The sequence below is a fragment of the Convolutriloba macropyga genome, chromosome 2 (assembly GCF_964194025.1).
Source record: "Convolutriloba macropyga chromosome 2, txConMacr16.3, whole genome shotgun sequence".
In the NCBI taxonomy this organism is placed as follows: Eukaryota; Metazoa; Xenacoelomorpha; order Acoela; family Convolutidae; genus Convolutriloba; species Convolutriloba macropyga.
Window position 1 is genome coordinate 18,674,491 of NC_134469.1, and position 27,639 is coordinate 18,702,129.

At 33.2% G+C, this 27,639-nt stretch overlaps 1 protein-coding gene across 6 annotated transcripts in view; it reads right to left on the reverse strand.

Moving 5' to 3' along the window:
- The window catches only part of LOC142357620 (uncharacterized), a 171,817-nt gene that overhangs the window by 7,978 nt on the left and 136,200 nt on the right, over window positions 1–27,639 (reverse strand). For 4 of the 6 annotated variants that reach the window (XM_075409201.1, XM_075409185.1, XM_075409194.1 and 1 more), the window contains exons 2-4: window positions 12,697–13,016; window positions 3,753–3,997; window positions 1,807–1,915 (exon numbers count right to left, since the gene is read on the reverse strand). In XM_075409201.1, coding sequence (XP_075265316.1) covers window positions 1,807–1,915; window positions 3,753–3,997; window positions 12,697–12,728 — 386 coding nt within the window. In that variant the 5' untranslated portion in view covers window positions 12,729–13,016. Of the gene's footprint in view, window positions 1–1,806; window positions 1,916–3,752; window positions 3,998–4,803; window positions 4,883–12,696; window positions 13,150–27,639 lie in introns of those variants that run through there. The other 2 variants (XM_075409171.1, XM_075409210.1) reach the window with 2 other exon arrangements.

The window sequence follows — 27,639 nt, forward strand, 5'->3', positions numbered from 1 at the left end:
TTTTTGCGAACTTTAACTGAGTTTTTCTTTTTTGTTTGTAGTTGCAGTTCTTTTTGTAGACGTATATCACTTTCTGAATAATGACATATCTTAATAGATTGTTATCCTGATAAAATTGAATCTATCCAATGTGTTCATTTAACTCGTGTCTTTATAGACTTTCAATTCATTCGTTTTCAATGTGACGTATTTTTGAACTTTGCCATTCTGTTCTTCTTTTTCTCAACTTGCAACAATTTTTTGAGCCCCTATCTACTTTTGATAGGGGCTCAAAAAATTGAAAGAGCCCCTATCTACTTTTGTTCGAAGCAAACATTAATGTCTCTATCGAACTTTTTTCTTTAAATGTTGGTTTTTTGACTTTGGCGCTATTTTAAAACTTGGATGATGTGTTTCCATAAAAAATTGTGATTTTTTGATACTTTTGTTTGGTTCTTTTGTTTTCTTTTCAGATATTAAATTTAAAAATAGGCCTAATTGATGTTTAAACGTGTTCACTGTTCAATGAATGTACGTAATCTTTTTAGCTGAGGGTTAAAAATATCAATGGCTTCCTTGAGTTTTGGCCTTATTTGATCTTATTTTGCAGTAAACTACTTACTCTCAATAACAACAGATCTCATCCACTTCCTAATGAATTATTTGTGGATGTATTTATTTTTTTAGTAGAAGTTTTATAAGTGCCATGACTTTTGAACTATTTGACTTTGAAAAGTTCAGGAGAATTTTGAACTTGGCTCCTTTTTGTTCTTATTTTGTCAACTTGTTACCTAGTTTCATTAAAAACTCGCCGGATTTGCTTTTTTGAAGTGCAAGCTGATCTGTTTATTTAATTTTTTATCTTATGCTTATTGCCTTAACTACTATTGCCTCAAAATCTGACTTTGAAAGAAATTCAATAACCAACCTGGATCACTTATTTTTGTGTGCTATTTTCTCCGAATGCAGAAAATTACCAGCAAACTTAAGAGCAAGAGCTATTTGTAAGAAATCAACTGAAATGTCAAAAAAAGCCTCTGAAAAAAATCCCGCTCTAGACTTTGAGACATTGGAGGAGGTAAAGTTTTCATCTGCTGCTCATATGCATACAATTTTTTTGGTTAACTAATTGAGATAGAATAATATTGAAAAATAGACAAGCTTCATTAAAGTTTTCAATTTGCTGAGACTAAATGTCATTTTTAATGCCTTCCATATAACTCCACCAAAATTTTGCATCCACGAGAAGCAGCAGTTGATAGATTGGATCTCACCGACGAAACGGGAAAGCTGCCCGCGAAATTTGAAATTTTAATTTAAATTTTAAAATTTAAAATTTTAAAATTTTAATTTTAAAATTTAAAATTTAAAAAATGCACTGATGCGTCAAATACTATCTGGCACACGCCGGTTTTTGAGCTTCGAATCTTCTGTCACAAGTGATACTCCTTAAACGAATAAAATAGGTTGTTTTTCAAAAATTTACAGTTTTGATTTTGATTGAAGGGAACTTTTCTATAATCAATTGAATTAATTTAAGTTATGTGCTTTATTTGACATCACACTAAATACCAAAAAATATGAATAATTGGACTAACGAAATTTTCAACTAGAGTATCATGAGCAATTTTAATAGTTGTTTGAGGAATGTAACTTTTGTTTTTGACCCTACATGTTCCCTTGATTTTCCTGTTTAATTCACCTGAAAGTCACCTCAACTTACCGGAAAATTTCTGGCGGTAAGTATTTTATCTTTCCTGAACCCACCTTTACTTATCTAAACGTTGCTTGAAAAGTGCCAGGAACATCAAGATTTGTTGAACTGACCTGTTACCGGCAGTGAGAACCATCATCTGCATGGACACTAGAGTGAAGAATGACTGCATGAAGTTGTCTGGCAGACACAGGTACAGAGGGAAGAAGTGGTCGTAGAACACTAGAACAACAATATTTTGAGCTAATTACATAGCTGAAATGTTAGAACCTCCTTTGAAACTCGCGTCATTCAATCGCTCTAAGCTAAACAAAAATTTTTGCACGCATCTTCTAGCATTTTCTAGCTTTTTTGGGGTCTAGGAAATAAACCCCCACGGAAAAAAAACCCACTTAACTTTAGATAGGAAATAAACCCTCACGGAAAATAACCCCCACGGAAATAAACCCCCATTTTAAAATCGAATTTCGGTCGTTATTTGTTCGGTTGTGATAGTTTCATATCAAGTCCTACGGGTCGCTGAGGCATGGCCATGGCCCGCGAGGCATGGCCAAACGCGTTAAATGCGCAGCTCGTTAAGAGGGGTTTATTTCCGCAACCGGCTTTTTTGGTATTTGTTTGGATGTTAAATTGGAAAAATCTTGCAAGAATAAAATGCGAAACCGACCAGGGATAATTTCCATCATTTTCAGAGAAAACAAAGACGAACTCTAGATGATGTTGAGATGGAGTTCGCAAACCTCAAAAACGTCTACTTAATGAATGGATCTGCTCTGATCTCAATCTACTCTGTAAGAAGGCAATTTTCCAACAGTTTGGGAAGATCAATTGATTTCAAACACTGTTTGAAATGGGCATCTGGGTGAGCTGTCTGATTCTCGTTTAACACCGTGTACAATTTCAAATTGACAATCAGAAAGAAGTAAAAAGTACCATATATTAAAGAAGCGTATTAGCGAGTTATGCTATCGCGTATAAACAATATAGTTTTTATGTAAGAGTCAAGCGTAAAAAATCTAATAATCATAAAGTAAATGCTATTTGAGTGAATTATGAAAATTTGGTATCAATTGAAGGAAATTATTGTTGTTCCTGATTAAAATACTTTGTTCTAAACTGTAAAGCTGTACTACCTAAAAGGCGAAGTTTTTCAATACGAGTGATATTGACTATATAACATTGTTCTATGTCTATATCGATTGCCGATTCTGTTGTTGTAAAGAGAATGATTTTTCAGAAGGATTGATTGTGCACCGTTCGAAAATAGTTTCCATTTAATAATTCTAGAGTTATATCTATAAACGAAAAAAATTACTTTCTTGTGTTTACTGTGCAACAATTTAGTAGGGTTGTAGCCATTTCAACCATATTTGTTTTCGTATAAATGTTGTAAAAGAATAAAATTTTTGTGTTTACATCAATTGAGGTCATTTTTGTGGTAAGGTTTTGCAAAATCAGTGGTCACATCATTCAAGTCTGACCCTATTTGAGCTCTATTTACTGCCTTTAGTTTTATAGGGATATAACTACTTATTTCTGAGCGCGAAATAGACGTATCTAGCTCCTAACTGACTAAGGAAAACACTGAAGGAGAACTTCAATTATAACGGTGATAAATATATAAAGCGCCGAAGTCAATGATTTACACATCTTGTACAGATCCTGGAGACTGGTTATAAAAGAGTGTCAAGCTTTATTTACAAGTGAACATAGTCTTCTCCACCTATTTCATATGTTGAGAATTCACATGATAGATTTCCATCTGGTGCAAATCTACTGCTTACTTTCAAATTGACAATGATCAGCTCTACAAAATGTAAGACCGCTGGTTGGATAAAACGTGATGGTTATAACTATAAAGATAATCTGTAATGGTTTTGTCCAATTGTGTGCGTGCGTGTGTGCTTGTGTGTGTGTGTGTGTGTGTGTGTGTGTGTGTGTGTGTGTGTGTGTGTGTGTGTGTGTGTGAGTGTGTGTGTGTGTGTGTGTGTGTGTGTGCGTGTGTGTGAGTAAAAAAAGGAGGGGAGATGGCTGAGTTATTCTGTTAATTTATTTTAACCTTTCAACGTGTTGGAGACTGCCCAATATATACAACACATCACATCAATAGCCCCCAGTATCATGATGAGGTTCTCGCTTGTGACTCTATTCTTTTTCGACTGGTATGCATAAATGACGGCGGAGTTGCCCACAATTCCCACCAGAGCTATCAGAGTCTGCAATACTGAGATTGACATCTGCACCTCACTTGATATGCCATTAGTGAAGGGCTGCTGCTGTGGCTCCAACCCCGTCTCTTCAACCCTGAAACAGGTCACCCTCTCAAGCAAATTTTGATATCGCAACTCAGATTGTAGAAATACCATAAAGGGCAAAACTTGATGCAGATCTCTGGTTGCCACATTATTATTCATATACTTATTTTAATATTTGTACTTCGATTTGACGTCAACTGGATTTCTTAATTTAATTCACCGTGACTTAACTCGCTGGTCATGTAAATTTAATCTATGAAATATCTTAAATTGGCAACATTGTGTCAACCTTGTTTTCCGGGCAAGCAAAAACGCTAGGGTCAAATTTACTAGCTACAAAATGAAACGGATCCTGACATTTATGACAGTGTTTAAAACAAAAACATTGCAGGATTGTGCCCAGATTGAGGTCCCAGACTGAAGCGTACTGTTATCAAACCAGCTTTGGGCGCACACTTGCGGACTGTGCGCCCGAAATGCATAGTTTGGAAAATTTATAGAGAGCGCGAAAGTCTAAACAATGGTCATGAACTTGTCTGATCAGGGGCAATTTCAGCCGGAGATGGTTTGATCAGTGGCTGCATCAGTCTGGGAGGGTCTTATCAAAGAATAATTTTATGTAGAAAGTCTGATCAGAGGTCAGTTCGGTCTGGGACCTCAACCTGGAGGTCTACTAGGCTTTATAGTCAATCATACTTAGTGGTAAAATAACAATTTTTGTCTGTATCTTACAAAATAACTTTTGTATCCTACACTGCAACTACCTGCTAAGATATTACAAGAAATTCCCTAGGTAAGCCTAACTTATTTTAACCCAAATTAGTTTCTTATAGCAAGAATTTGCAAAGTTCTTACCAACATATTTCAAGGTCCATTACGGCGAGGGTTTTCGAGTTATTCTGTCCGAGGTTATCTGTCAAATTTGCACTGGTGAGAGTGCTTAAGAGATTAATATGTTTATTAATCAAACTAACAATCGCAGATATAGTAGACAGTAATCCAGACGAGATAATCCTCACTATCAAATTTTAATTTTTTTCGAATAAGTATTTTTCTCAACCTATATCAAACTCTATCCCGTGTGTTAGAAATGTAATTTACTTGCGCGAAAGCACTGCTATCAGTATTACCATATTCTCATTATATGGATCATAAACCAATAAAATTAGGTAACAAAAATTTGCCTGACCTATTTTTGGACTGTACATTATTAAGTACTTTTAGACAAAATTTTCTTTATCGTTAAAAAAATTATGTGTATGATGTAGAAAATGCAGCAAGCGGCATTTATTGCTAACTGGACATCTGGTTTCAAAGACACAAAATAAATTCAAAATTCCTTCATATCACCCTCGTCAAGGAGCCTTGCAAATTGCTGCAAAAAACAAGCTTGCAGAAATCAGACTACCTTCCAAAGCAAAACAAATTATTTTTGATGAAAATATTTTAAATTTCTGTCGGTTTTGCACGTTTTTTTCCTTATATTTCTTGTTCTTAATATCGATAGACTCTCGATGAACCTATATAATATTTTTTAGTTAATAGTTTATGCCGTTAAATTACTTTGAAACCGGTTGTTTTCCTGAAAATTTAGTGATTTTTCGAGCTGCGACTGTTTTTAATTGTAATTATTATCTCAGTATCAGAGTCTGCTTAGTGAAAAGTCTCAGTTTTTGAGTTAAAAGCTTAAATTCTCTATGAATGCGACAATAAATAATTGTACAGAAATTTGAATTCTGAATTCGAATAGTTTTTGTTCTTATCTCCGACGTCTTTCCCTTTAATCACATTACATAAAGTCTTCATATGCAAATAATGAACTATAAATGAAACAAAATTTTGTTTTCATTCGATAGTTAATAGTTATTATGTAATTGACTCTACTTGATTGCCTAAGAATTTACTGTGTTGGGTTTTTTCCACTGTCTTATAATTAAGGATGTTTCTATTCTCTTAATAATTATAGACATAATTCAACTTTTTGATATTGAACTTTTAATTGTTTTTAAGTTTTGTTAGGGGTTATATGCAGGCGCAACTAGTTTGAAAGTGGACAAGTACCGGATTCGAAACAGAATCTTTTAACTGCAAGTGTGCTAGCAATAACAACAACTGGTCTTGAGCTCTCCAATTTGGGCATCTATTATGACCCGTTTCCACATTCTTCTTTCCTGCAACTTGGCTAAGTAAACGTTGAAAAAGTAGTTGCCGCATACCCGTATACCCTGCGCACATTTTATTCTAGGTTGTTTTCTCTCAACCTTATAACATGCTTTGTTCAAAAATATAAACATTGAAGAAATTTTTTGCCCCTCAATTTTTTGTCGAGTAAACCTCATTTGTTTATACAATTTTTGACCGAGACAAATTTTTCCAAATTTTTTTATCAGAAAAATTTGTGCATATATTCAGTGGTCTTAGTATTCTTAGTGTTTTCTACTTTGAATTCGTCTCAAAATTCGTCTTTGAATGGACAATCTTTTTTGCATGTACTTGTCATTTATCTGATCAACTACATATTGTAATTACTAACGTTTCCGAGAAATATCAGCTGCAAATTTGGATCACGAATAACTTTGGAAAAAGTAACCTGAAATAGTTAGTGATTCCAGTTGATAGCTATTTCTGTTGACTGAGCATATTTCTATTCGAGCATTTTTGTAGATTTATTGCTGTTATTCCTCTTCATTGATTTTAATTTTGTTGTTTTCTTGCTGGTTGAAATTTGGAACTTATGTTGACCTTTTGTAAGCATCAAATGGTAGAAATTGGTTCACGATTTCTAAATTGACGCCCTAAATTTCAAAACGGTTTTGATATTGGTATAAAAGTCATTCTAATGGTCGTTTTTTCTTGTTCTGTTTTCTATTGACAAAATGTTAAGATTTTTTTTTGAGACTGTCTTTTTATTTTCTATATTTTTGCATTAATGGGAGTTCTTCTTCTTCTGTTTGCTCACCGCATATTGTATTTATGTGATCTGACCATCAATCTTTTAGATCAATCCTTTGATGATATCTGTAGACTAACTGGACGTGGTTGTCTAGCTTGTGTGAACACCTATTACCTTTGATCTGATTTTTAATGCTCAAATTAGACTGCTTATAAGTGCGAGCAGAAGTCATTCATTTTTATTGGTTTATGAAATCTTTATTAAGTTATTTTTTCCAATGAAGCTGATTTCTGTATCTCATTTGTTCTTTGTTGAAGCTAATTATTAACATGATAGATTTTTTTCTGCTTGACAATATTGAATAAGAATTGATTTTGTGCCTACTGTGTCCTTTGGTTTAATGACCAGCCATTATATGAACAACTTGGATACTGCTGATTTTAGCAATATAAGTCTTGCTTTTTTTAAGTTTCTATCAAAGCATAATCCATGATAGCCGTTTTAATTGGATTGTAATGTATGTTGCTCAGTATGAGAGCAGTTAAAAAAATTAGTAGAATCTCTAGAACACTTATCTGTATAATTCAGACCACCTTAACCTCTTTGACAGTTTTCCTGATTCTGTCGCACTCTTGCTTGAAAACAAGCTAGTTGAAGGTCTACGTTTTAAACTATAAAATTGTTTCACATTCTAAAACAGTTGTTGGAAAATTCGGCTCATCCTGCTTTTCTGTTGTACTTAACAAATATGTGAAAATGTAGATGAAATTTTTGTATCTCTACTTCAAGTTGGTTGGTAACAAAAAGACTAAATAGGCTCAAAGACTTTAGGTTTTCTGGACAGCGACACTTGGAATCATAGATATTCAATGGAGTTCAAATTTTTTTTTGATCCGACCCAATTTAGTAGGTGAGGAACTATATACTCAAATGGGTTCATCATGTTCAGTGAGTTTTGCCCGATCGATATTTTCATCGTAGATGGTTGGGAGTAGTACTATTAGAAAAACCAGTCCAGCGTAAATATAAAAAAAGATTTTTTGAATTTGTTTCTTCCATGGAGTTATCGAAATATATATTTTTATGAACATTTTCGTTGTTTTTGTTCACCAAATTGTTTTCGTTTTCATCAAATTTCACGAATTAGGCTTCTTTAGTCCGCTCTGTTTAAAATTGCAGGAAAAAACACCTAAAAATGTTGACACAATCTTTGTTAAGTCCACATACTGCTAGTTTTACTAGCGCTTTCCTTGAGAGTAAATTTGATTTAAAATATTGCCTGTTTTTTTGATAATTTAACTATTCTTGATATATCGATTATCTTTTTTAAAAAATACTAATCACGATACTCGCAAAAACTACGTGCTCCTAGTGGAACAGCAGCGACCGCAAAGTTAGTTCTGTTCTAATGGTTGTGTTTGCAGTCCAAAATAATTCGCTTGGTAATCAATCTCTGCCTTTTTAAAAGTTTTTTTTCGCTTTAACTTGAATTAGAAACCATTCATTTCAAAACTCACTAATGGCTGGTCCAATCCACCTTCTAGGGAATGTGAAGAAAACCGATCAAATTTTATAGGGAAAGCTTGTGGTCCTTTGGAGTTTTGATAATAATTGTTTTCAAAATAAACAATGATTTTTTGAGCTTTGCCACTTTTTTCTATTTTTGCTCAACATATAACTCAACGTTAGCATGATGTTTTCAAAAAATTGAAAATAAAAAAAATTGGTTTTTCAAGCATTGTTCGGGCTTTGATAGTACGAAATTTCAGAAAAAATCGATTTTTGGTAATTTCCCATCTTCGCAAAAACAATTGAGCATATGATCTTTTTCAGTGAATTGCTTATGGTTTTAATTTCCTCGACACCGTCTTCTGGCAAGATTGAAAGGAGCCTCGTTATTATATCTTTATTTTTCTTCCTATTCCAGTGGTACAGGATTTCTTGATTTTTACAGGTTTTGGCGGTCTTTTATGGATTATCAAAGGCACTTTCTACGGACTCCATTTCACAGCTAATGTTGGTCATGATTTTGAAATCAACTTTTTCCAAAAGATTTTTTTGCTTTGCACTTCGCTGATCGTTGTTATCCACATGTTCCCAGGTCTCCTTAATTACATGTCGCATATCAAATTAGGAAAATTAAAAAACGCACTTTTGAAAATACTTAATGTAATAGTGCGTTGCTGAGTGCTTTAACGGCTTTGCCACCTGTTTTTTTGCAAACTTTGATTTAATTTTTCGTTTTTGTTTTTCTTTTTGTAGAAGTATGAAAAATTCTGAAAACAGGCACATCTCAATTGCTCCCATTGGAGAAAAGATTAGCCTATTTAGTTATTTCAGTTGATAGCTGATGTTTATATGAAAATGAAACTAATTTTCTTTGAAAAAAAACAAAAAATTTTCTGGTCACCTTGCCATTTTTGTTCTTTTTAGTCTGTATGTTATCTTGTCACATCACTCACGGTTCAATTATTACGTTATTGGATCTCAACATTGATTTTACCGGCTTCAGAAAAATGTAGTTGGTTGTTATTCGGCGGTATTTGTCGTTTGTTTTAGAAGCACAACATTTTTTGGATAATGACAAATCTAATTGTCTACAGAGGAAAGTATCATTGACCATAAACGTTATTAGAGATTTATGTTGATATTTAGTGGTTTTCATTAATTGAAATAACTACTTTTTTAAAAGTTCAACCGTATTTTATAATTTTGCCAATTTTTTCTCTTTTTTTGACCTGTTAGCTAATTTCACCGTTCGGAGGCCACACACACACCCTGTTATTGATGCTCAACAAAGGCGCAACTAACAATCTCTTAATTTTTTACGGAGTTTATTTTGGTTTTAACGGCTTTGACACGGTTTTGTCGAATAATGTAATCGAACCTTTGTTTTTCAACCGCATTTGTCGTTTGTCTTTGTAGAATTTTGACGTCATTCTGGATATTGACTAATTTGTTTTGTTCAAGTTTTGTTTGACGCCTTATAAACTTGTTATCTGAGTTGGAAGGAACACTTTACTCATACAAACCTTTTTGAAAAATTTATGACTTTTTGATAATTTTCTATCTCTTACTCATATGATATACAATTATGATAAAAATGAGGATGAGCTGAATTGGAGAATTATCTGTAAACGTACATTACCGAGCCTCCTTGTTAAAATTATGTTAAGGTGACTAAGTCACTAGAATATAAAATAACAAAAAATACGAGAAGAATTACAAACAACTTTACGAAACCCGCAGTGTTGAAGCCATTAAATTTTCAAGATAATAACTGCGAGATAATTAAATGTTCATTTTTGTCTCCATTGAAGATTAAATACTTTTTTGAAAGGAATTTTTTCAAAAAAGACAAGAAAGAGAACCACAAACAGTGAAAAGTAAAAAAAAATCTTTTGAAAAATATTGATTCAGCTCTAAAGACATAAGTCCAAACGTTAAAAAAATACAGTCCTGGTTCGGTTCAACAACGATTCAGAAGATCACTTAAAAATGAAGCTAAGTAACGAAAGAGATACAAATTTGAAAAACGTCGAAAAAGTGACGAAAACTAGAACAAAAACGGTAAAGTTGATGAACCTTTACTTTTTCAGATTGTTATATTTTTCTAAGAAAAAAACTTAAAAGTCAGTAGAAACCATTAGTTATAAAAATCTATCCATTATTGAGTCCATTTAAATATCCAGAGTTGGCCATTGAGACCTCTTATTACCCAATATATTGCATACAAAAAACAGCAAGAATTACAGGACCAAATAAAAACTGCCAAATACTGCAAGTGAACAGTCTCCCAGTCTCTAAAGTCATATGTTACAAAAACCAACAAAATGCGTGTTTTAAGTGCATTTTATTATTGGATTTTTCAGTAGGGTGACAATTAACCACATAAACAAAAAAGAACGGCAAAGATATGACAATTTGCAATTAAATCAAAAGGATCTAGAACTGGTACTACCAGCATCAAAATCCGTTATTTAAGAAAAAGTGCCACAAATTTAGTTTCGTCTTCACGTGAAAGAAATTTTGATCTGTATTTACTGAGAAGAGAGTAAAAACTATCAAAGAGGATGTAAAAAGAACGACAAAAAAATCACTTAATTTTTTCAAAACAATTATATTTAATATCATCAGAGACCTTAGATAAAACCCGAAATCATTGTATAGGTTCAATTACAACTCTTGAAGAAGCCAATGCCATCACTGATCAGTTAGAGTTAAAAAACAGACTGCAAAAAAATAACAAATGAAGGCAAAACACAAGACTTCAGTTGAAGGTATAAAAACTCTTCCTCAAAGCAACAAAAAGCATTAGGGGTAAGAAGGAACTGTATACTCAAATAATTTTTTTTCACAGAGCTCCACCGGTTGATATATTCAAGGTAGAGAGTTTTATATTATATCATATGAAAGCACGGACATCCTATAATAAGGAATTAATATTTTTTTGCGACTTTTGCTTTTTACTGAGAGTTATCGAGGTTTATTGTTTTTTGTTCAATAGTGTTCATTCACATTTGCTGTACATTTAGCTGAAATTAGACTCAATTTTACTATTATGTATAAAAATATGTTGAAATTTTCAATTATAGAATATTACTGTTTTCACTAGAAATGGAAGGTCGTTGCGGATTTGTTTGATTGAAGGTTTTTGGCTAACAGTAGAGAGAAACAAACTATATCTACTTTTAGCCGCTTTTTCATGCAATTGGGAGCTGCCCGTAATTGAGCCGTGAATTGAGAGTTTTTAGATAATTAACCTTAAAAAACAAAAAAAGCAAAGTATTTTGAGAAATGAAGGCAGCGCTTAAATGAAAAAAAATTCTGGTTACAAGAATCCAAGATAAAACAAACCTATCCCTCATTTTTCAGTCCTCCCAACAAATCTCCCAATTGCTCCAATTGATTGTCAATAAGATCACTTGTTATGATGAATTTTTTATAATTGTTGAGTTAAATTAGCAAAAAACAGCAAAATTTTGATTCTAGATTACTTTTATAATGCGCCGAAAGTCTTGAAGCCCTCTTTTGGAATTTACAGAGGTTGTTTCGCCCGTTTCCAGGTCTCTACTTCTAGCAAGCCTACACAAAGTGAACCAGAAAACAAAAGTTTTGTGCCACTTCTGATGAAAGAGATCGAATTTTTTAAATTTTCTCAAAAACTTTAGCCAAAAAACTTCAATCAAACAAATTCACAACGCTCTTCTGTCTTCAATGAATACAGCAATACTCTACCGTTGAAAATATCAACATTCTCTAAATATATTACTATTATTGATCCAAGTTTCAGCTAAAATTACTGAAAACGAGAATGAAAACTGTTGAACGTAAAACTTGAAACCACGATTACTCCCTGTAAAAAACGAAATTCGGAAAAATCTATTTAATTCCACATACTAGGATGTACGTGCTTTCTAATGATATAACTCACAACTCCCTACAATGAATATATCGATCGGCCTAAATTGACTGAACAAAAAAACATTTGAGTATACAGTTCCTCCCGCCCCACTAAAGTGGGGGTCGGAACAATTAGTCATCTCTGGAATTTATACTGTCTGGTTAAAGTGGATCAATATTGAAACTAAGATGCAAAAATTTCGATGTTCACTTTTTTCAATTTCTCTGAATTTCCCTAGTCGATCCTAACAGCCTAATTTTGCACGAATCTCTCAATGTAAGTCTCGCAATACTCGCAATTTTGTAAGATCTCGCAATACTCGTGTCAGATTATTCAGTTTGATAGAAAAAAGTTCTGCAAAAATCTTAAAGGTTTTGCAAGATAGCCATGTAAGCTCGACTAGGGTGAATTTTATAATTAGCATTAAGTAGCATAAACTGATTATAATTACCCTGTAATGTTTGTTGCATTTTCTACCGTCATTTTCCACAGCCACCACTCACCACTCGTTTGCAATAGAGCCTCGTCTTAATTTAGACAAGGGTGGGATCTGCTTGTTTCTGCTTTGAATTTGTTTCTTTCGCTTCTCAATATAATTCTTCTGATTTTCGAGTAGTAAGCAGAGAGGATGGGGCTTTAAGAAGATTGTCAGAATAATTGTCAACTCAATGCTATAAATAACGCTGAGGGGAAGTTAAAATTGGGGTAAGTAATTAGGCGGTAGTAGATTGGTTTGGATATAGTAATGTCCCGCTGATTAGAATTCACCCTCTGAAACAGTTCAGTCTAAGGAAACGACATGTGCCTGAAATATAGTTGAGATAAAAGGCAGGTGGTTAAGTAAAAAATAACGATAATTAATGTAAAACCAAACTTTTATCAGGAAAATGTCTATCTAGCTAAAATCAATTCAGCACATCCGATCACTTCAGACTTTCAGTTCTAAAAAAGGATTTCAAGCAGAAGCATTTCCTAAGCAGTTTTAAAGTTGATATTTTTAGTTTTTATATCATTGACCTGCAACACTTTTTAACCTTGAACTCCGAGCATAGACTTTAGAGCATAACTTTTGTAAAAAAAGCCCAGACAACAATGGTGAAATGACTAACCTTGTCTGTGGGCAAAATTCAAGACGATAGACTACCTTAAAAAGCTCGTCAACGTTTTTAGAGGCAATTAATCAAAAAATCTTTAAGTCCCAAATTGAAATTCTGTTGACTGGATTGGAGCACATGACACATGGAAACTCGGAGACTAACAAAAAGCCATAGCAAGACAAATCCTGACGTACAATTCACAATTCAAAAAATTTTCATTGACTAAACAAAAAACTAGACCTAGAACGGACTATGAATGGATTGGGAAAACCATTTAGAAAAAAATCTGATCCAAAAAATTGAAAAAACAGTAAAAATCAAAGTGAAATTGCCGAATGTGAACAAAAAACCACTAGCGAGAAAGCAAATTTTTGTTCAAACTCCCTTCTCTCACTCTACTTTAAAATTAGAGCGAAAAAATTTCACGCCGCAAAACCACTCGCTTTTTCACTCCACTTCCTGTTTCGGCGTGACCAAAATCACTACTCCACTTTGACTTCAAAAATCGTGAAAATGTGTGAACAGATCTTAAAAAAAGACAGCGCCCCAATACAATTCAAATTGTTAGAATTGTAATAATCCGAAAGAATGTTCAGGTTACTTTCGAGCATTTATACGGCAGAGAATAAACAACTAAACTCGCAAAAAAGGAAACATTAAAAAAATACTGTCAATTTTCTTGTGCATTAATAGGGCAGATTCTACAAACGAAATTTGGTCCTAAATGAGTATAATGTTCTGTCCTCTTGCAAAAAGTTATAAATATCAATTTTAATACTCACTTGCCTTGGAGTATCCTCCTAGCCTACCATGAAAACTGCGTACCAAAGTGAGTTTATACCAGTGACTGCTTTTTTATACGATCGGGAACAATTGCAGAGATTTTGGGCAGTAACTCAGAGGAACATTTTATTTCTCATTGCTTAATTTTTTGTCATCTTAAAATATGGATGGTGACTTTTCTTTTTATGAACACAAAAATTTTCTATCAAAACCTCTCTTATAACAAGTTTTGATCTGTGGTTCTTGATTCTATCTTTACAAATTTTTTGACACTTTTTGATATAAAAAGTTTCCACGAGCTGACCAAAAAGATAATTTTATTCAGCTTAGGCGGCCTTACTAAAAACTAAAATCAGGATAACTGAACAAATTGAGGTTTTGTATAAGCAAGCAAATACTGATAGATATTAATAAAAAGATAAATTCAATTTGAATGCGCCAATAATGTGATATGCGACTCTCATTATTAGAATACGTAACAAGTAGAGAAAAAAGAGAAAAAATGGAAAACTTCAGTGACACTTATGTTGTTTTTCGAACACTTTTATTTTCAAAGTCATTAAAGCCATTCGCTACAAAAGAAAATTATTAATTAGGTTCAATTATTTGTCCAAAGGAAGCAATTGAGACCTTTAGTTATTCAGGCGATGTCTTACGTCTACAAAAAGAACGTCAGTTATAGACGAAAATCAAAAATTAGTTTTCTTTTTTTTTTTGCCAAAAACGTGCGCCGAAGCCAGTAAATTGATAATGATTTCATAAAATTTTATTTTGCACACCAACTTACACCTCCTATTGACGATAATAATGTCTTATTCAACCTGTAATTAAGGAGACTACATAATAAACAGACAAAAATAATAAAAGGCGAAGTTAAAAATCTTTTTAAATTTTTGAAAATATTTGTTTTCAAAGTCTTTAAGGTCAACAGCTATTTACTAAAATTAGAACATGGACTCATTTGTTCCTCATAAAAAACAAAACAAGACCTGTCGTTTTCAAGAAAAATTGGTCTGACTGAAAAGACAAAGTTAAAAACTCTAGTTAGAGCCATATGTCAAAAATTCAATTAAAATTTTACAGAAAGGGGAGTCGAAGCAGTCAAAATATATGCCTTTAAAGTCTTTCATATCTTCAATTGTGCCTAACTTTGGTAATTTTGAACGCCAATTATGTAATATGCGAACTTTCAATAATGTGATAATGTGACAAAACGAGAAAAAATCGTTCAAAAATGGGCCAATGTCTAAATATTAAAAAAAATGTTTAATCTTGTAGTATCAAAGCCAGAGAAACAAAACTTAACGCGTAGACACGGACAAAAAAGATTAATTTTTAATTCAGTAACAAGAAAAGGAAGAAGAAGCCTTCTTTCTTTGCTGACACTAAGCTACAGTTTGACCAATTTGAGAGAAAAATAGTGGAAAGTTCAATAAGCCGTTGAGTATTTAAAAATCAAACTTTTTTAAAAGTCTAAACGGCCATAATCTTTTGACTATAGAAACTAGAAACACTAATTATAAATTGATGTGGAATCCAAATGAACCCATCAACAAAGAGCTTTGATTTTAATTAATCTTTCTTTAATTAACATAAAAAAGATCGAAGTTTTTTAAAAAAAAGGACCGACTGATTACAATCCGAATTATTTTTGGAAAGTAGCAGTCCAAGATTGGACCAAAACCAGCCATGCTATTGTTGTTTGTTCACTAAAAACACTCACTTGCTTCGAATGTTATAGATCTGGATAATTTGGTAGTTAAATGATTAAAATAAATGCTACGTTTTTGAAAATCGTAGAGTAAATTTAGCAGAAAAGGGCACAATTTTACTTCGAGACTAATCCCAACGGAAGTGGAAGTAGGACTAACTCCGTTTGTAGTTTACAAAGATGGTGTTATTTGTTTTTGTTTGTGTACTTCCGGCAAATTTAATCAAAGTGGATTGATCTAGCTTATTTTGGGCATTTTTTGATGAAAATGACTGAATATTGAAATTTTTAGCCAAAAAATTAAATAAAAAATCAAAAATAATTTTTTGTCTTTAACAAAAAAGTCAAGAGTATTATTGTTTATATTTTTTACATATTTTAGTAAAATTGACGACATTTTATTCAAAAATTACTGAAAATGTAAATGAAAATAATGCAAATCGGTCTAATAATCAGAAAAATTTAAACCATGATAACTCTAGAAAACTAAATTCAAAAAATCTGTTTAATTCCATATTCTACGCTGGACGTGCTTTTTAAGGACACTACTCACCGCTCTCTACGATGAATACATCGATCGGTCAAAATTTACTGAACAAGAAAAACCCATTTGAGTAGTCCCCCCCCCCCTCAAGAGGGTTCGGAACAAAAATATAACTTAAATAATTTTCTCTTATTCAATTTTGCGTTTAATGAACTAAATATTTTTTAATACAAAAATTAGCTGAGAAATTAACAATTTGGTTCATTTTTTTGCCTAATCATTTTTTTTTTTTGAGAAAAGCTCTAGATTTTTGAGAACTTTCTATCTTCTCAGGAATGCGAAAACCAAAACTAATTTTGCAAAAAAAAACTAAGCGGCAGGTCTTTATAATTATAATATTATCTTCCTCTGATCAAATCTTTGGTATCAATAATTATAAAACAAAAAACCACGCTAGCATAGTAGATTTCCTCCAATCATTAACTGAAGTCTGAAAAAAATTGGTCCCAATTTTGTTTTGAAAATTTTGTGGTTTGAGCAGTTCCCAAAGTCTCCGCGTTAGTGGGCCGTATAGGCACTGTTGCTAAATAGATGAAAATTTGAAGCAGTGTGAGATCTTCAGAAGGCAGGCAGTCAGGTAATAGAAGAAACAGGTAATTTTCGCCTCTTGTGTTCTGCGTATGAGACAAAAGTTCTCTGGCTTTTCTGCGTTTCAGTCTTATTTTGCTCGCAAGTTTTGAATCTCAGCCCGGGTCGAGGTTTGGCGGTGAATTTTCGTAAGAAATGCGGTGAAATGCGGTGAAAAAAAATAATTTTCACCGCGTATTTCTTACATCTTCTTGCGGTGAATGCGGTGAATCGCGGTGAATTATTTTTTTTCACCGCGTTCTCAGTATTCTTACAAAAAAGAATCGTCCCTACACGGGTTCGAACCTCTGACCCCCTGCATGCCTTCCAATGCTTATTCCACTGCGCCAACTGTCACTTACTTGTTTGTTATTTCTTGTGAATTTAAATCAGATTGAGTAAACTTTGGAAACCATATGCGGTGAATTTTTGCAAGAAATGCGGTGAAATGTGGTGAATTATTTTTTTTCACCGCATCTAGCGGTGAGAAAAAATAATTCACCGCTTGAGAGAAAGCGGTGAATTATTTTTTTTCACCACATTCACCGCATTCACCGCATTTCTTACATTAATTTGCCATAATAGTCTATGCGGTGAATTTTTGTAAGAAATGCGGTGAATTTGGTGGTGAATTTTTGTAAGAAATGCGGTGAAAAGCGGTGAATTATTTTTTTTCACCGCATTCACCGCAATCACCGCATTTCTTACGAAAATTCACCGCATTCACCGCATTTCTTACGAAAATTTACCCAAAAACCTCGACCCGGGAGTGATATTGAAACAAAATCGCCAAGCAATTTCAGGCGGTTTTTAACGATATCCACGAATTTTTGCGAAAATTATTTTCCAATATAAGTAAGTACAGCAGAGGAGAAAGATCACGCAAGTGAGTTGCATCAGACACTTGAGCTTGTCAGTTTTTTTGCAAGTAAACAAAAAAACAAACCAAATGAAAAATGTTGCACAAATTTTGCGATTACATAGAAACAAAGTGTTCTTAGAAACCTTCAGATGTCTTGATTTTGAGTTTTTTTTGTTTTGAGCATGAGAAATTTAACTAATAACGAAAGCGGAATCCTAAAAACCTCAAAGAATCAGACGAAAAAAAACACAAACAAACGCATTCTAAATTAAACAACAAAAACAGCAGAAACTGTTAGGCCGAGGTTTTGCAGAAAAGTTCTTCAATTTTCATAAGTATTTTTTCTTTAGAGGACAATTTAATGTGACGCCAACCAAATTAAGTGTAAAATGTTCAAATAATAATCAAAAAAGGACAAAAGTTGAAAAAACTGAAAGCTTCTGTAATGGTTGCCAAAAATTGAAATGATCATATTCAAAAGCAAGCAAAAATTTGTTTAACTTCATGTCAACTCTGCAGTTATTTAACCCTTAATTTTCCCTTTATATGTACAAAGGAACAGATTATCAGTGTCAAAATTAGCAGAGAGCAAAGACTGTACATTATTGTTGTTTGCCAAGAGCTGTTGTTGACCAAATCATTGAACTCAGAAAAGATCTTTTTTCAGTTATTTATGGTTTTTTATCAATCCTTTTATTTGTCTATTTTTTCAACTGGCTTATTTGGCTGCCATGTGCTACTGGTCACACTATTTATCGCCTATTTTTAATTGCATTTTAAAATGGATTAGAACAGTATCCAGTCAGCGTCTCGCAGCCTAATTGGTTGACCATTACACAAACTGGCATCTTAACTCATTATAAAAGTCAGCCCCACGTACGATATGCTTGAAACATTTCTCTATATATTCTATATGAAACTTTTGATCTTGTTTTTCGTTTGAATTTTCCGTTTTGAGAAAGAAAAAGTTGACAAATGATGGAAACTGAATCCCAAAACATAACAGAAAGAGAAGATAAAATTACAGAGTGCGCTCGTAAACAAACAAGAACATAAAAATTGAAAACAAATATTTGCATATAAGTGCTAATTTTTGCTAGAGGTATCTAAGGTTGTTACAACATTTTTAAAGTGGCATCAGCAAAAAAGGATATAATGGCCAATTAAAAACAAGAAGGAAAGAGGATTACTGAGAAATCAGGTTTAAAATAATCATTTAGACTGCAAGAGATTGCGAGTTAATTCAGCAGTTAATTACACCTTTTACCTTAAATCTAAACTGTCAAGAGTGCGATTTTCATCCACATAATCAATTTAAATCACTGGTTTTTCAAATGTTAGCTTCTTTTTTATGACAGACAAGGATTTGAAGTTGTCTTATTCAAAAATAAACAATAACAAGGAGGCTCGGTAATGTGCGTTCGCACATTAAGTTCCGACCCCGCTCATCTACATTTTTCACTTAATTGTCTACCAAATGAGGAAGAGATAAAAAAATTAACATATCAACACAACGTTCAACAAACTACTAAAAGAATAAAACAATCTACTCTAGAGGGCCTATGAGACCTGTGGCTACCATAATATGACTACCAGAAAAGACGGCAATAAATATCAATTAGTTACAAATATTAATTACGACCAAAACTCCTTGTCCATTTTTTTTGAAAACCACTAAAAACCAAATCAAAATGGCTTCAGATAAAAATTATACTCAGAAGATTAACCGGCACTTTTTGGAACAAAATATGGGACTTTTCCTCAATGCGACTTGGCAACAAGTCGACTAGAAATGAGCAAAAGGGGCAAAGTTTTTTTAAACACTGCTTTTTTAAAAAAATATTAAAGTCGAACTGATTAGAAACATTACGCATCAAATAAAATCATTGAGAGAGTCTTCTATACCTCAATAGAGAGCGAATGAGGCCTTTCATTATCCAGGATAAGTCATACGACTACAAAAAAAAAACGACAAGTACAGGCAAAAACTAAGAACTTGCGCGAACAATTATGCACGAAAAAAATGTTCCCCCATTCAATTAAAATTTAAGCTGATCGCTAAAAACAATAAAAATCTTTGTTTGCATTTTTGAAGGTATCAAAATTTGTAAATCAAATGACGCCCATTATTGTGATACTGTGAAAAGAGAACAAAAACCTACAAAAAAGGGGCAAATATGCAAAAATCACAAATATTGGTTTTGTGAAAAATGGTTGTTCAAAGAAGTAGACCATTTAAGGAAAACAAAATCCTTATGAAGAGCAAATTGTATTTTAAAAGATAATTGACGTGAATCGTATACAGAGATGCTTAGCTACAATTTAACGGAAATAAAATTGGCAGATCTCAAAAATCTATCTCCTTTTTTTTATTAAAAACAAACATTTTCAAAAATCACGGCCAACAAAAGTTTTCGACTAAAAGAGTAGACAGTTTGTCTTGCAACTACTGGGAAAATCAAAAGCGACGGCTATTAATGAAACTAAATCATAAGAATATAAAGCAACATTGAATACAAGCTGAACTAACGATATTCACAAAAAACTTTACAAAACCACAGTTTTGAAGCCATTAAATTCATAAGATATTTGTCGCGAGAATATAACATCTGCATTTGCGTTTTAATTGACCATCATAACGTCTTTTAGTAAAACGACAATCACAAAATGACAACAAAAAGAACCACAAAAACTGAAAAGTATATAAACTTCACAAAATTCTTCTGAAACAAATTGTCTAAGCCTTGAAGACATCATTTAAAAGGTTAAAACAACAGACAAATTACTCTTTGATTCGACAATACATTATTATACGAAAAAAAAAGCAAACCAGAACAAAAGGGATAAGTTGAAGAATACTATTACTCTTTTTTAAAAATTTAATTCGAAACAACCAATAGCTATTTACCGATATCAGTTATTAAGTTCATTTGTTTATCTATAGTTGGCCACTGAGAACTTTAATTAAACAATATTTTGCATTTGACAACAAAAATTAATAACAAATAAATGGCAAAAATAAAAAACTCTACCAATTTCTGCAAGAGAACGGTGTCGCAGCCCTTCAAACCATATGTTATGATAACGAAAAAAATGTTCAATTTCAAATGTGGTAAAGCTTTGTTCAGTTAGATTGGTAAATAAAGTTACAATTTACAAAAGAAACAAAAACAACTGCAAAAATGGGAAATTCTGCACAAAAATCAGAAAGTTTTGTATAAAAACTCGTAGTACCTAAAGCAAGAAAACCTTCTGTTAGAACAATCGGCCACAAAATTATTTTGTGTTCTATACGGAAGAAGGATTGATCAGTACTTACTGAGAATAAACAAAATGTTGACTAAAATGATATAAAATTTGACAAGTTCAAAAAAGCACAGAAACTTCCTTAAAACAAATACATTCAATAACATAAGAGAAATTAGGTATTAACTGAATGAATAGAAAATGTTCACTTGCATTTCTTGAGGAATAAAGTTTGATCTTTGAGTGGTTAAACTTGAGTGGTTAAAAAACAGACTACCAAAAGAACAACAATTGAAGGCAAAAGAAAAAAATTCAGTTAAATTTTACTAAAATTCTTCCTTAAAGCCATTAAAACCCTTTGGTTCTCGAAAAAGAAACTTTATCTACATATGGCAGCATAAAAAAAACAAAAAGCCTCCGATTCTAAGAATCCATGATATTGTCGAACATCTCCCTGATTTTGTCGCGCGCCCAACAAACTGACCAAGTGTTCCAAGTGTTTGCGAATTAGACAAATTGTTGCGTGGCATTTTTCAAATATTAAAAAAAAGAACGATGCATTTTGTATAATTATAGAGTTAAATCTGCATAAAACGGCAAAGTTTTAATTCCAGAAGACTTTCATACGGCGCCTAATTGAAACTAGCGCTGTTTTTGAGATTAGGGAGTCTGTGTTAAGGTTCCTAGGTCACTAAGTCTGGCAAATTTTAACAAAGTAGACCAAAAGATCATATTTTGTGCCATTTTTGATGAAAAAAGTTTGAGTTTTGAAAATTTACCAAAAATTTTAGCCAAAAAATACTTCAATCAAACAATTCAGCAACGCTCTTCTATTTCTAACGGTAATAATAACACTCTGCCGTTAAAAATTTTAACTTATTTAGAATTATATTAGCGAAATTGTGCCAAATTTTAGCAAAAATTACTGAAAATGTGAATAAAAACAGTCGAATATTCACAAAACTTTAAACCTCGATAACTCCCTGTAAATAACGAAAATTGAAAAAATCTTTTTAATTCCGTATTCTTCGCTGGACGGGCTTTTCAATGATACCACTCACAATTCTGTACGATGAATATATCGATCGGCCAAAATTGACTGAACAAAAAAAACCCAGTTGAGTATATAGTTCCTGCTCAACACTAAAGTTTTGTCGGAACAATTAAAAATATAAGTGTAAAAAATCCAAAATGTTTGATAACTTATGAAAACTGCCTAACATAAAGTGTTTAAGTTGTTTATCAAAAGTTCTTCAAATATTAAAAATTTATGTTTTTTGTTTTCGTCCATTTATCACTGTTAAATACCCATTTATATATTTGTTCCCACTATAACCACAACGTGCTACCGAGCAAACTTAAAAATTGTATGTTGACGTTTTCAATAAAGGTCGATAGCGCCGGCTCAATTTTTTGACAATTCGGCTTTAATTAATTTATCAGTAACTTACGTAACCATTACAGCAACTTAAAAAATCCATTATTGAAAAACAATTTCATGAGAGTTTTAAAAATGGAATTAGTTTGTTTTAATTCCATTTAATGGTTCTTTTTGCAAAAAAACTATTTCACAGTGTGAAGTTTTGTTAAATTTGAGGTAAGATTGGCTTCATTTCAAAGTGAAGTTTAGGTTTTTGGAATGTAATTATACGCCGACACATGGCATTTTGAAAGTAAGCAATTTCCATTTTAGAGTAATCACGAGAAATGATGAAAATAATTCAGTAAAAGCTCTTTGATCACTATGAGTAGGCGATACAGAGCGTAGGCCGCTTTCAATGAAAACATATTCAGTTCAATAAAAAATGAATTAATTTGCTCAAACAAGTAACACAAATTTGGCACCCGGTGAAGGATTAATATTGTGTAGGTGACAGGCTTCCATAACTCTGTATTTTTTGCCCACAAGTAATTTTTTCTAAACAGGTAAAATCGATTATAACCAAACAATATATATATATATATCCAGATCATAGAAGCATTCGCTTATTAAATTATTATTTTAAGGATCAAATTAATTTTAAAAAATCAAATAAGTTAATAAATTTGATAATATTTACCTAAAGATAAAAATTAATAATTTTTGAATTCACCTAGTTTTCTATCCAAAGGTAGCGCTCCTGTTGAGAAACAAAGAAATCATTCAGCTCGATTTTTTTGTAATCTTTTTCGCTTCTTACTGACCGAAGAAATTCCGCTATGTTTCCATTAATCTTTCACTGAAGCAAAATTGGAAACTTAAAATTGTATAGTTTTGACTATAAATAGGCTGTAAATTAGAAAAAAAAATCACCATCAGACGATTAAAAGCAATCGAAAAAATCGAAAATATATATTTTTGCTATAGTTAGCATTGGTGACAAGGGTTTCTAGGTTTCGTTGCTGTAACTGCCTGCAAATTTTGGAAAAAATTGAACCGGGAGCTTGGGCGTCTCCAAATTATAGTAACAAACTTGTTTCTCACTTTCGTGTTATTTTCACGGATTTTTCCGGTCAGTTAAACACATTCTTAGCAAAAAGATTTCATACATGGATGCCCGTGACTTACCATTTCCTGCCAAGTAATTTGCCATTCCAATTCAAATGTAAACTTTGCGTCAATTGAAGTCACATAACAAAATTTCCGCGGAAAACTCAAAACTACAAACCAAAAGATTACTGTGAGAAAGGACGAATAGTTTATTCTGAGCCCTTTGAACTAATTTCTTGGACCTTTTTGAAGTTTCAAAGGTCGAAGGACAAACAGCTTTGGGTAAAATTGTTGTCTATGGTTACAGTAGAGAATAAATTTTTGTTAAGTACGTGACGATTTCGTTAATAAGAACACAAATAAATGTAAGTATAATTTCAACCGCTATAACTCAAATAGAGTGCATGCATATATTGCCGAACACAAAGTAAAAATGAAGATGGTTGCCCAGACCAGTCTGTTAAGCAGAAAAATCACCTTAGACTAGAAAATCAAATAAATTGCACAAACTAAAGTAAAGGCAGCGGCGACGATTGCGTAGTTTCTTATGAGATCAATTGTGATTTTAAAATCTTTGAGAGTCATATTTGGATTTATTGCTCTTTTTCTGAACAGAAATGGGAAAACAACTTGAAGAACTTCAGTTATATTTTATTAACATGTACCATGAAATAGGAAAAAAAACTGGGCGTATGCAAAATGACAAGCCATAGTTCAAAGACCGATTTCAAATGCTCAAAATATGAATACAAAACTGGTGAAAAAGTAAGAAATGTTGGCATTCAAATAACAAAATTGATGCCCACTTTCCCGCTTTTGTGTTTCAGTGGTTATCGTGCGTTCGCCTATTTCAATTTACTGCTCTTTTAAGTTATATAAATTTGTATTATGAAAATCTAAGTTTCATTATATTTAAAAAAATTTTCTTATCTCAAATTAATGGGATAAACGGCGAGTAACAGCAGTAGGTGCGGTTAGTGGTGAAGAACACAAAGAATTAGATTAGTGTGAGAAGTTAGGAAGTATGGATTGGAGTTCGTTTTCGTCTATATACTTTCACGTAAACATTTTCCGTGAGATATCCCGAATTGGGACGACGACTGGAAAACGTACTTATTTTAAAATTAGAAATATTTTGCAATGGTGGTCAATGCTTTGCTTACGTAGAATTTGGGGGTTGTAAGCGGTGTGTGAGTTGCCGCCCGGTTTTGTGAGAGCAATATCGGGCAATACCTTAGTTTTCTCGACGTATTATTGTCCACATTAGTTACTGTTGTACTGTTGTACATAAGTACTGTTGTGGATTGCAGAAAAGCAGAAAGCGCTGTCGTAAAAGAATTTTTCCATAGGCAGAAAGATGAATTGTTAGATGGTAAAATGAAGAACTTTGGATGAAAGAATTCTGACGGAAACTTTGAGATCGGTGATGTCAGAAAGGGTTTATTTTGGACGCAAAATATTGTACTCAAAATGCTGGGAAAAAATGATCTTGAGCAAGTTGTGGAATTATTACAATTGCAGGATGCGCAAGCGGAAAATTTGGAGTGGAGTCTGTTAGGAGAGATAAGCAAGGAAGAGAAAGTAAGTATGAAGTTTAGGTGTGACTAGACAACTGGACAGAAAGATTTTGTGCTCCCAACTGAATGGCTGGCCACAGATTAAAATATGGCAGTGAAAAAGGGAGTTGAAGAAATTCTATATCAAACAGCTGTGGAACAACAGATTGAGGGGGGACAGCATTCGATGGGAAGCAGTCACCGTCAACTGTTGGGGAAAAACGAAGATTGTGAGGTCTGGTTGCTTTATGAGGAAGAGGTTATAGAGCGCCTTGGAAAAAGGTTACAGATAGAAAGGGAAGATCAAGAAGATTTTAGGCTGTGAGAGGCCGATAGAGAAAAGTTTCTGACAAATTGAAGAAAATATTTACTCCTGAAGGTCTTTTGCACTATATTGACCGCTCATCAGAATGTCTCTCCTCTTTCATGAGTGATTTTGAATACGAGGGTTCACATTATGAAGACGAGCAGGTCGACTTTTCCTCAGGACACAATTAGTGGGCTGAAGGCATTCAGGAGACAAGTAATAAGGATGTCATTTTTGGGAACGTGGGTTTTTGTCATTAGTAGGTGGGGAAGATCTCATGAAAAAGATTCGGTCATCCAATAAAATTTTTGCGAAATGCCTTCTAAAGGACAGATTTGGAACACGTGAAACTGGGTTGACGAACTTATTTATTGAGGAGGAGCTATATGTAGTTGAGATCAGATGTTGTGTTCCTATTAGTGTCGGACAAATTTTGTTAGAAACGGACGATGGGTTGGCTGAAAAGGCTGATGATTGTGTTAGTTTTGCGATTTTTAAGACGCAGCCTACAAGTCGATTAGAATCTAAAGCAGTTAAGGAGAAAAAAATCTGTTCAACATGTTCAGTTGAGTATCATCTCGGTTGTCAGCAATCACAACGAAGCCACTCATTGTTTTGTTGAACTGCAAGTGGATCAGATGGGAAAATGTTTTTGGGTCCATACAGCAAAACAAAAATCTCTGAAAACCAAAACAAGTCAGGAAGTCGGAAATGCAGCTATCATCAGTCATGGTATTGGACAGGAGCAGATTGAAGTAATATCAAGAGCTTTGGAAGGATTTGGAGCTACCTGGGACAAAAATACGCGACAGAGCGTACAAGTTGGTGAGTAATCGATGTTCAAAACCTAGAAAACAGCAAAGTAAGAACTTCCAGATCTAGATGATTGGACAAAACTTCACATTGTCGACGAATTGCCTGATGATAGAGAGGTAGACATGACTTGGTAAAGAAGTTATCTGTCACCACAACTGAAGATTCGAACCTTGCGGTTAAAGCCTGAATTATTTCAAAAATTTTGGACACCGCTGGTGACAATAATGCGGGGAAAATCAATAAACAGTAATTTAGACAGTCACCTGTTTTCTGGAACTGGGATGAGAAAGCTGAGGTTGGGAAAGTCAAGAAGTGAGGTGTCAAGGACAACGATGTGTGAATGGATGAAAGAGAGCAAAGTGAGAAGAGGTTAAAACGGGATAAAACTGGGGGCGGTGTATCACTCTGTCAACCAACACTGATTTTGAAGTGCCAGACAACGTGCATTGTGCTTTGAGGCGCCGACATTCTTTAGAAACAAAAAAGTGGAAAGATCTTCAACTTCGGATCCGTTGCCCCTGCCAGTTAATTGATGGACGGAATCTCCAACAGAAGGTGTAAGTTCATTCAACGATCTATTGGGTTGTGTCAGTGTGGCAGTGCCGGTTTTGAAGTGATTATCGGAAATAAAACAGGATGGCTGTAAACGAATTGGAGATGTAGCCGCTCGAAGCAGATGGAGAGATGGTACTCGTGAAGAATACCTTTAGGTGAGACTTGGAGGTCCAGTGAGGACATTGGAAGTCATCTTTCAAACACCAGAGGAAAAAAGATGTCAGGCGTTGTTAAGTAAAATTGAGTTGATGAGGAGCTTTGATTTCATGGGCGTATCAATGTTCCTTATTATCTATTCAGGTATCATTTTCTTTGTTTCATAGAAGTTCTCGTGTTCAATCAATAGTCCACTGAATTTTAAAGACAGTTTTAATGAGCTGCTTTTGTATGGTTGAATTTAAAATAGAAAACGGAGTAGAATAAACATTTTGTTTTAATCTGATTCAATCAATGAAGAATGTTAAGAAGTGAATGAGTACCAATACTTGTATAGAGGAAGCTGTTATTGATATTGAGTACTAAACAGAACCACATGGTCACCTAATTTCATAACTGCTAACCATGTAATACTCTTAGATATGTGATTTGAACCAAAACAGTTGAGATTATAGTTATCGGAATATGTTTTTATGAGTTTTGATTAGATAGCCATGTGAAACAATGAAGAAAAGTTTTTTGGTTCTTCTAACCATATTGATAATGAGAAGTACAAAAGCGGTCTCAGTGTTTTTAATTTTTGTGTTTTAGGTTTTATGTAACTTCGAAAAGAACGAATTTATAATTGGCATAAACATTTTTAAACGTAGTGCCTAGATTTTTTGATTTGTAACAGCCTGCTGTAAACTGAAGTGCGCTTTAGTAGTTTTTTGATGTACTAAAT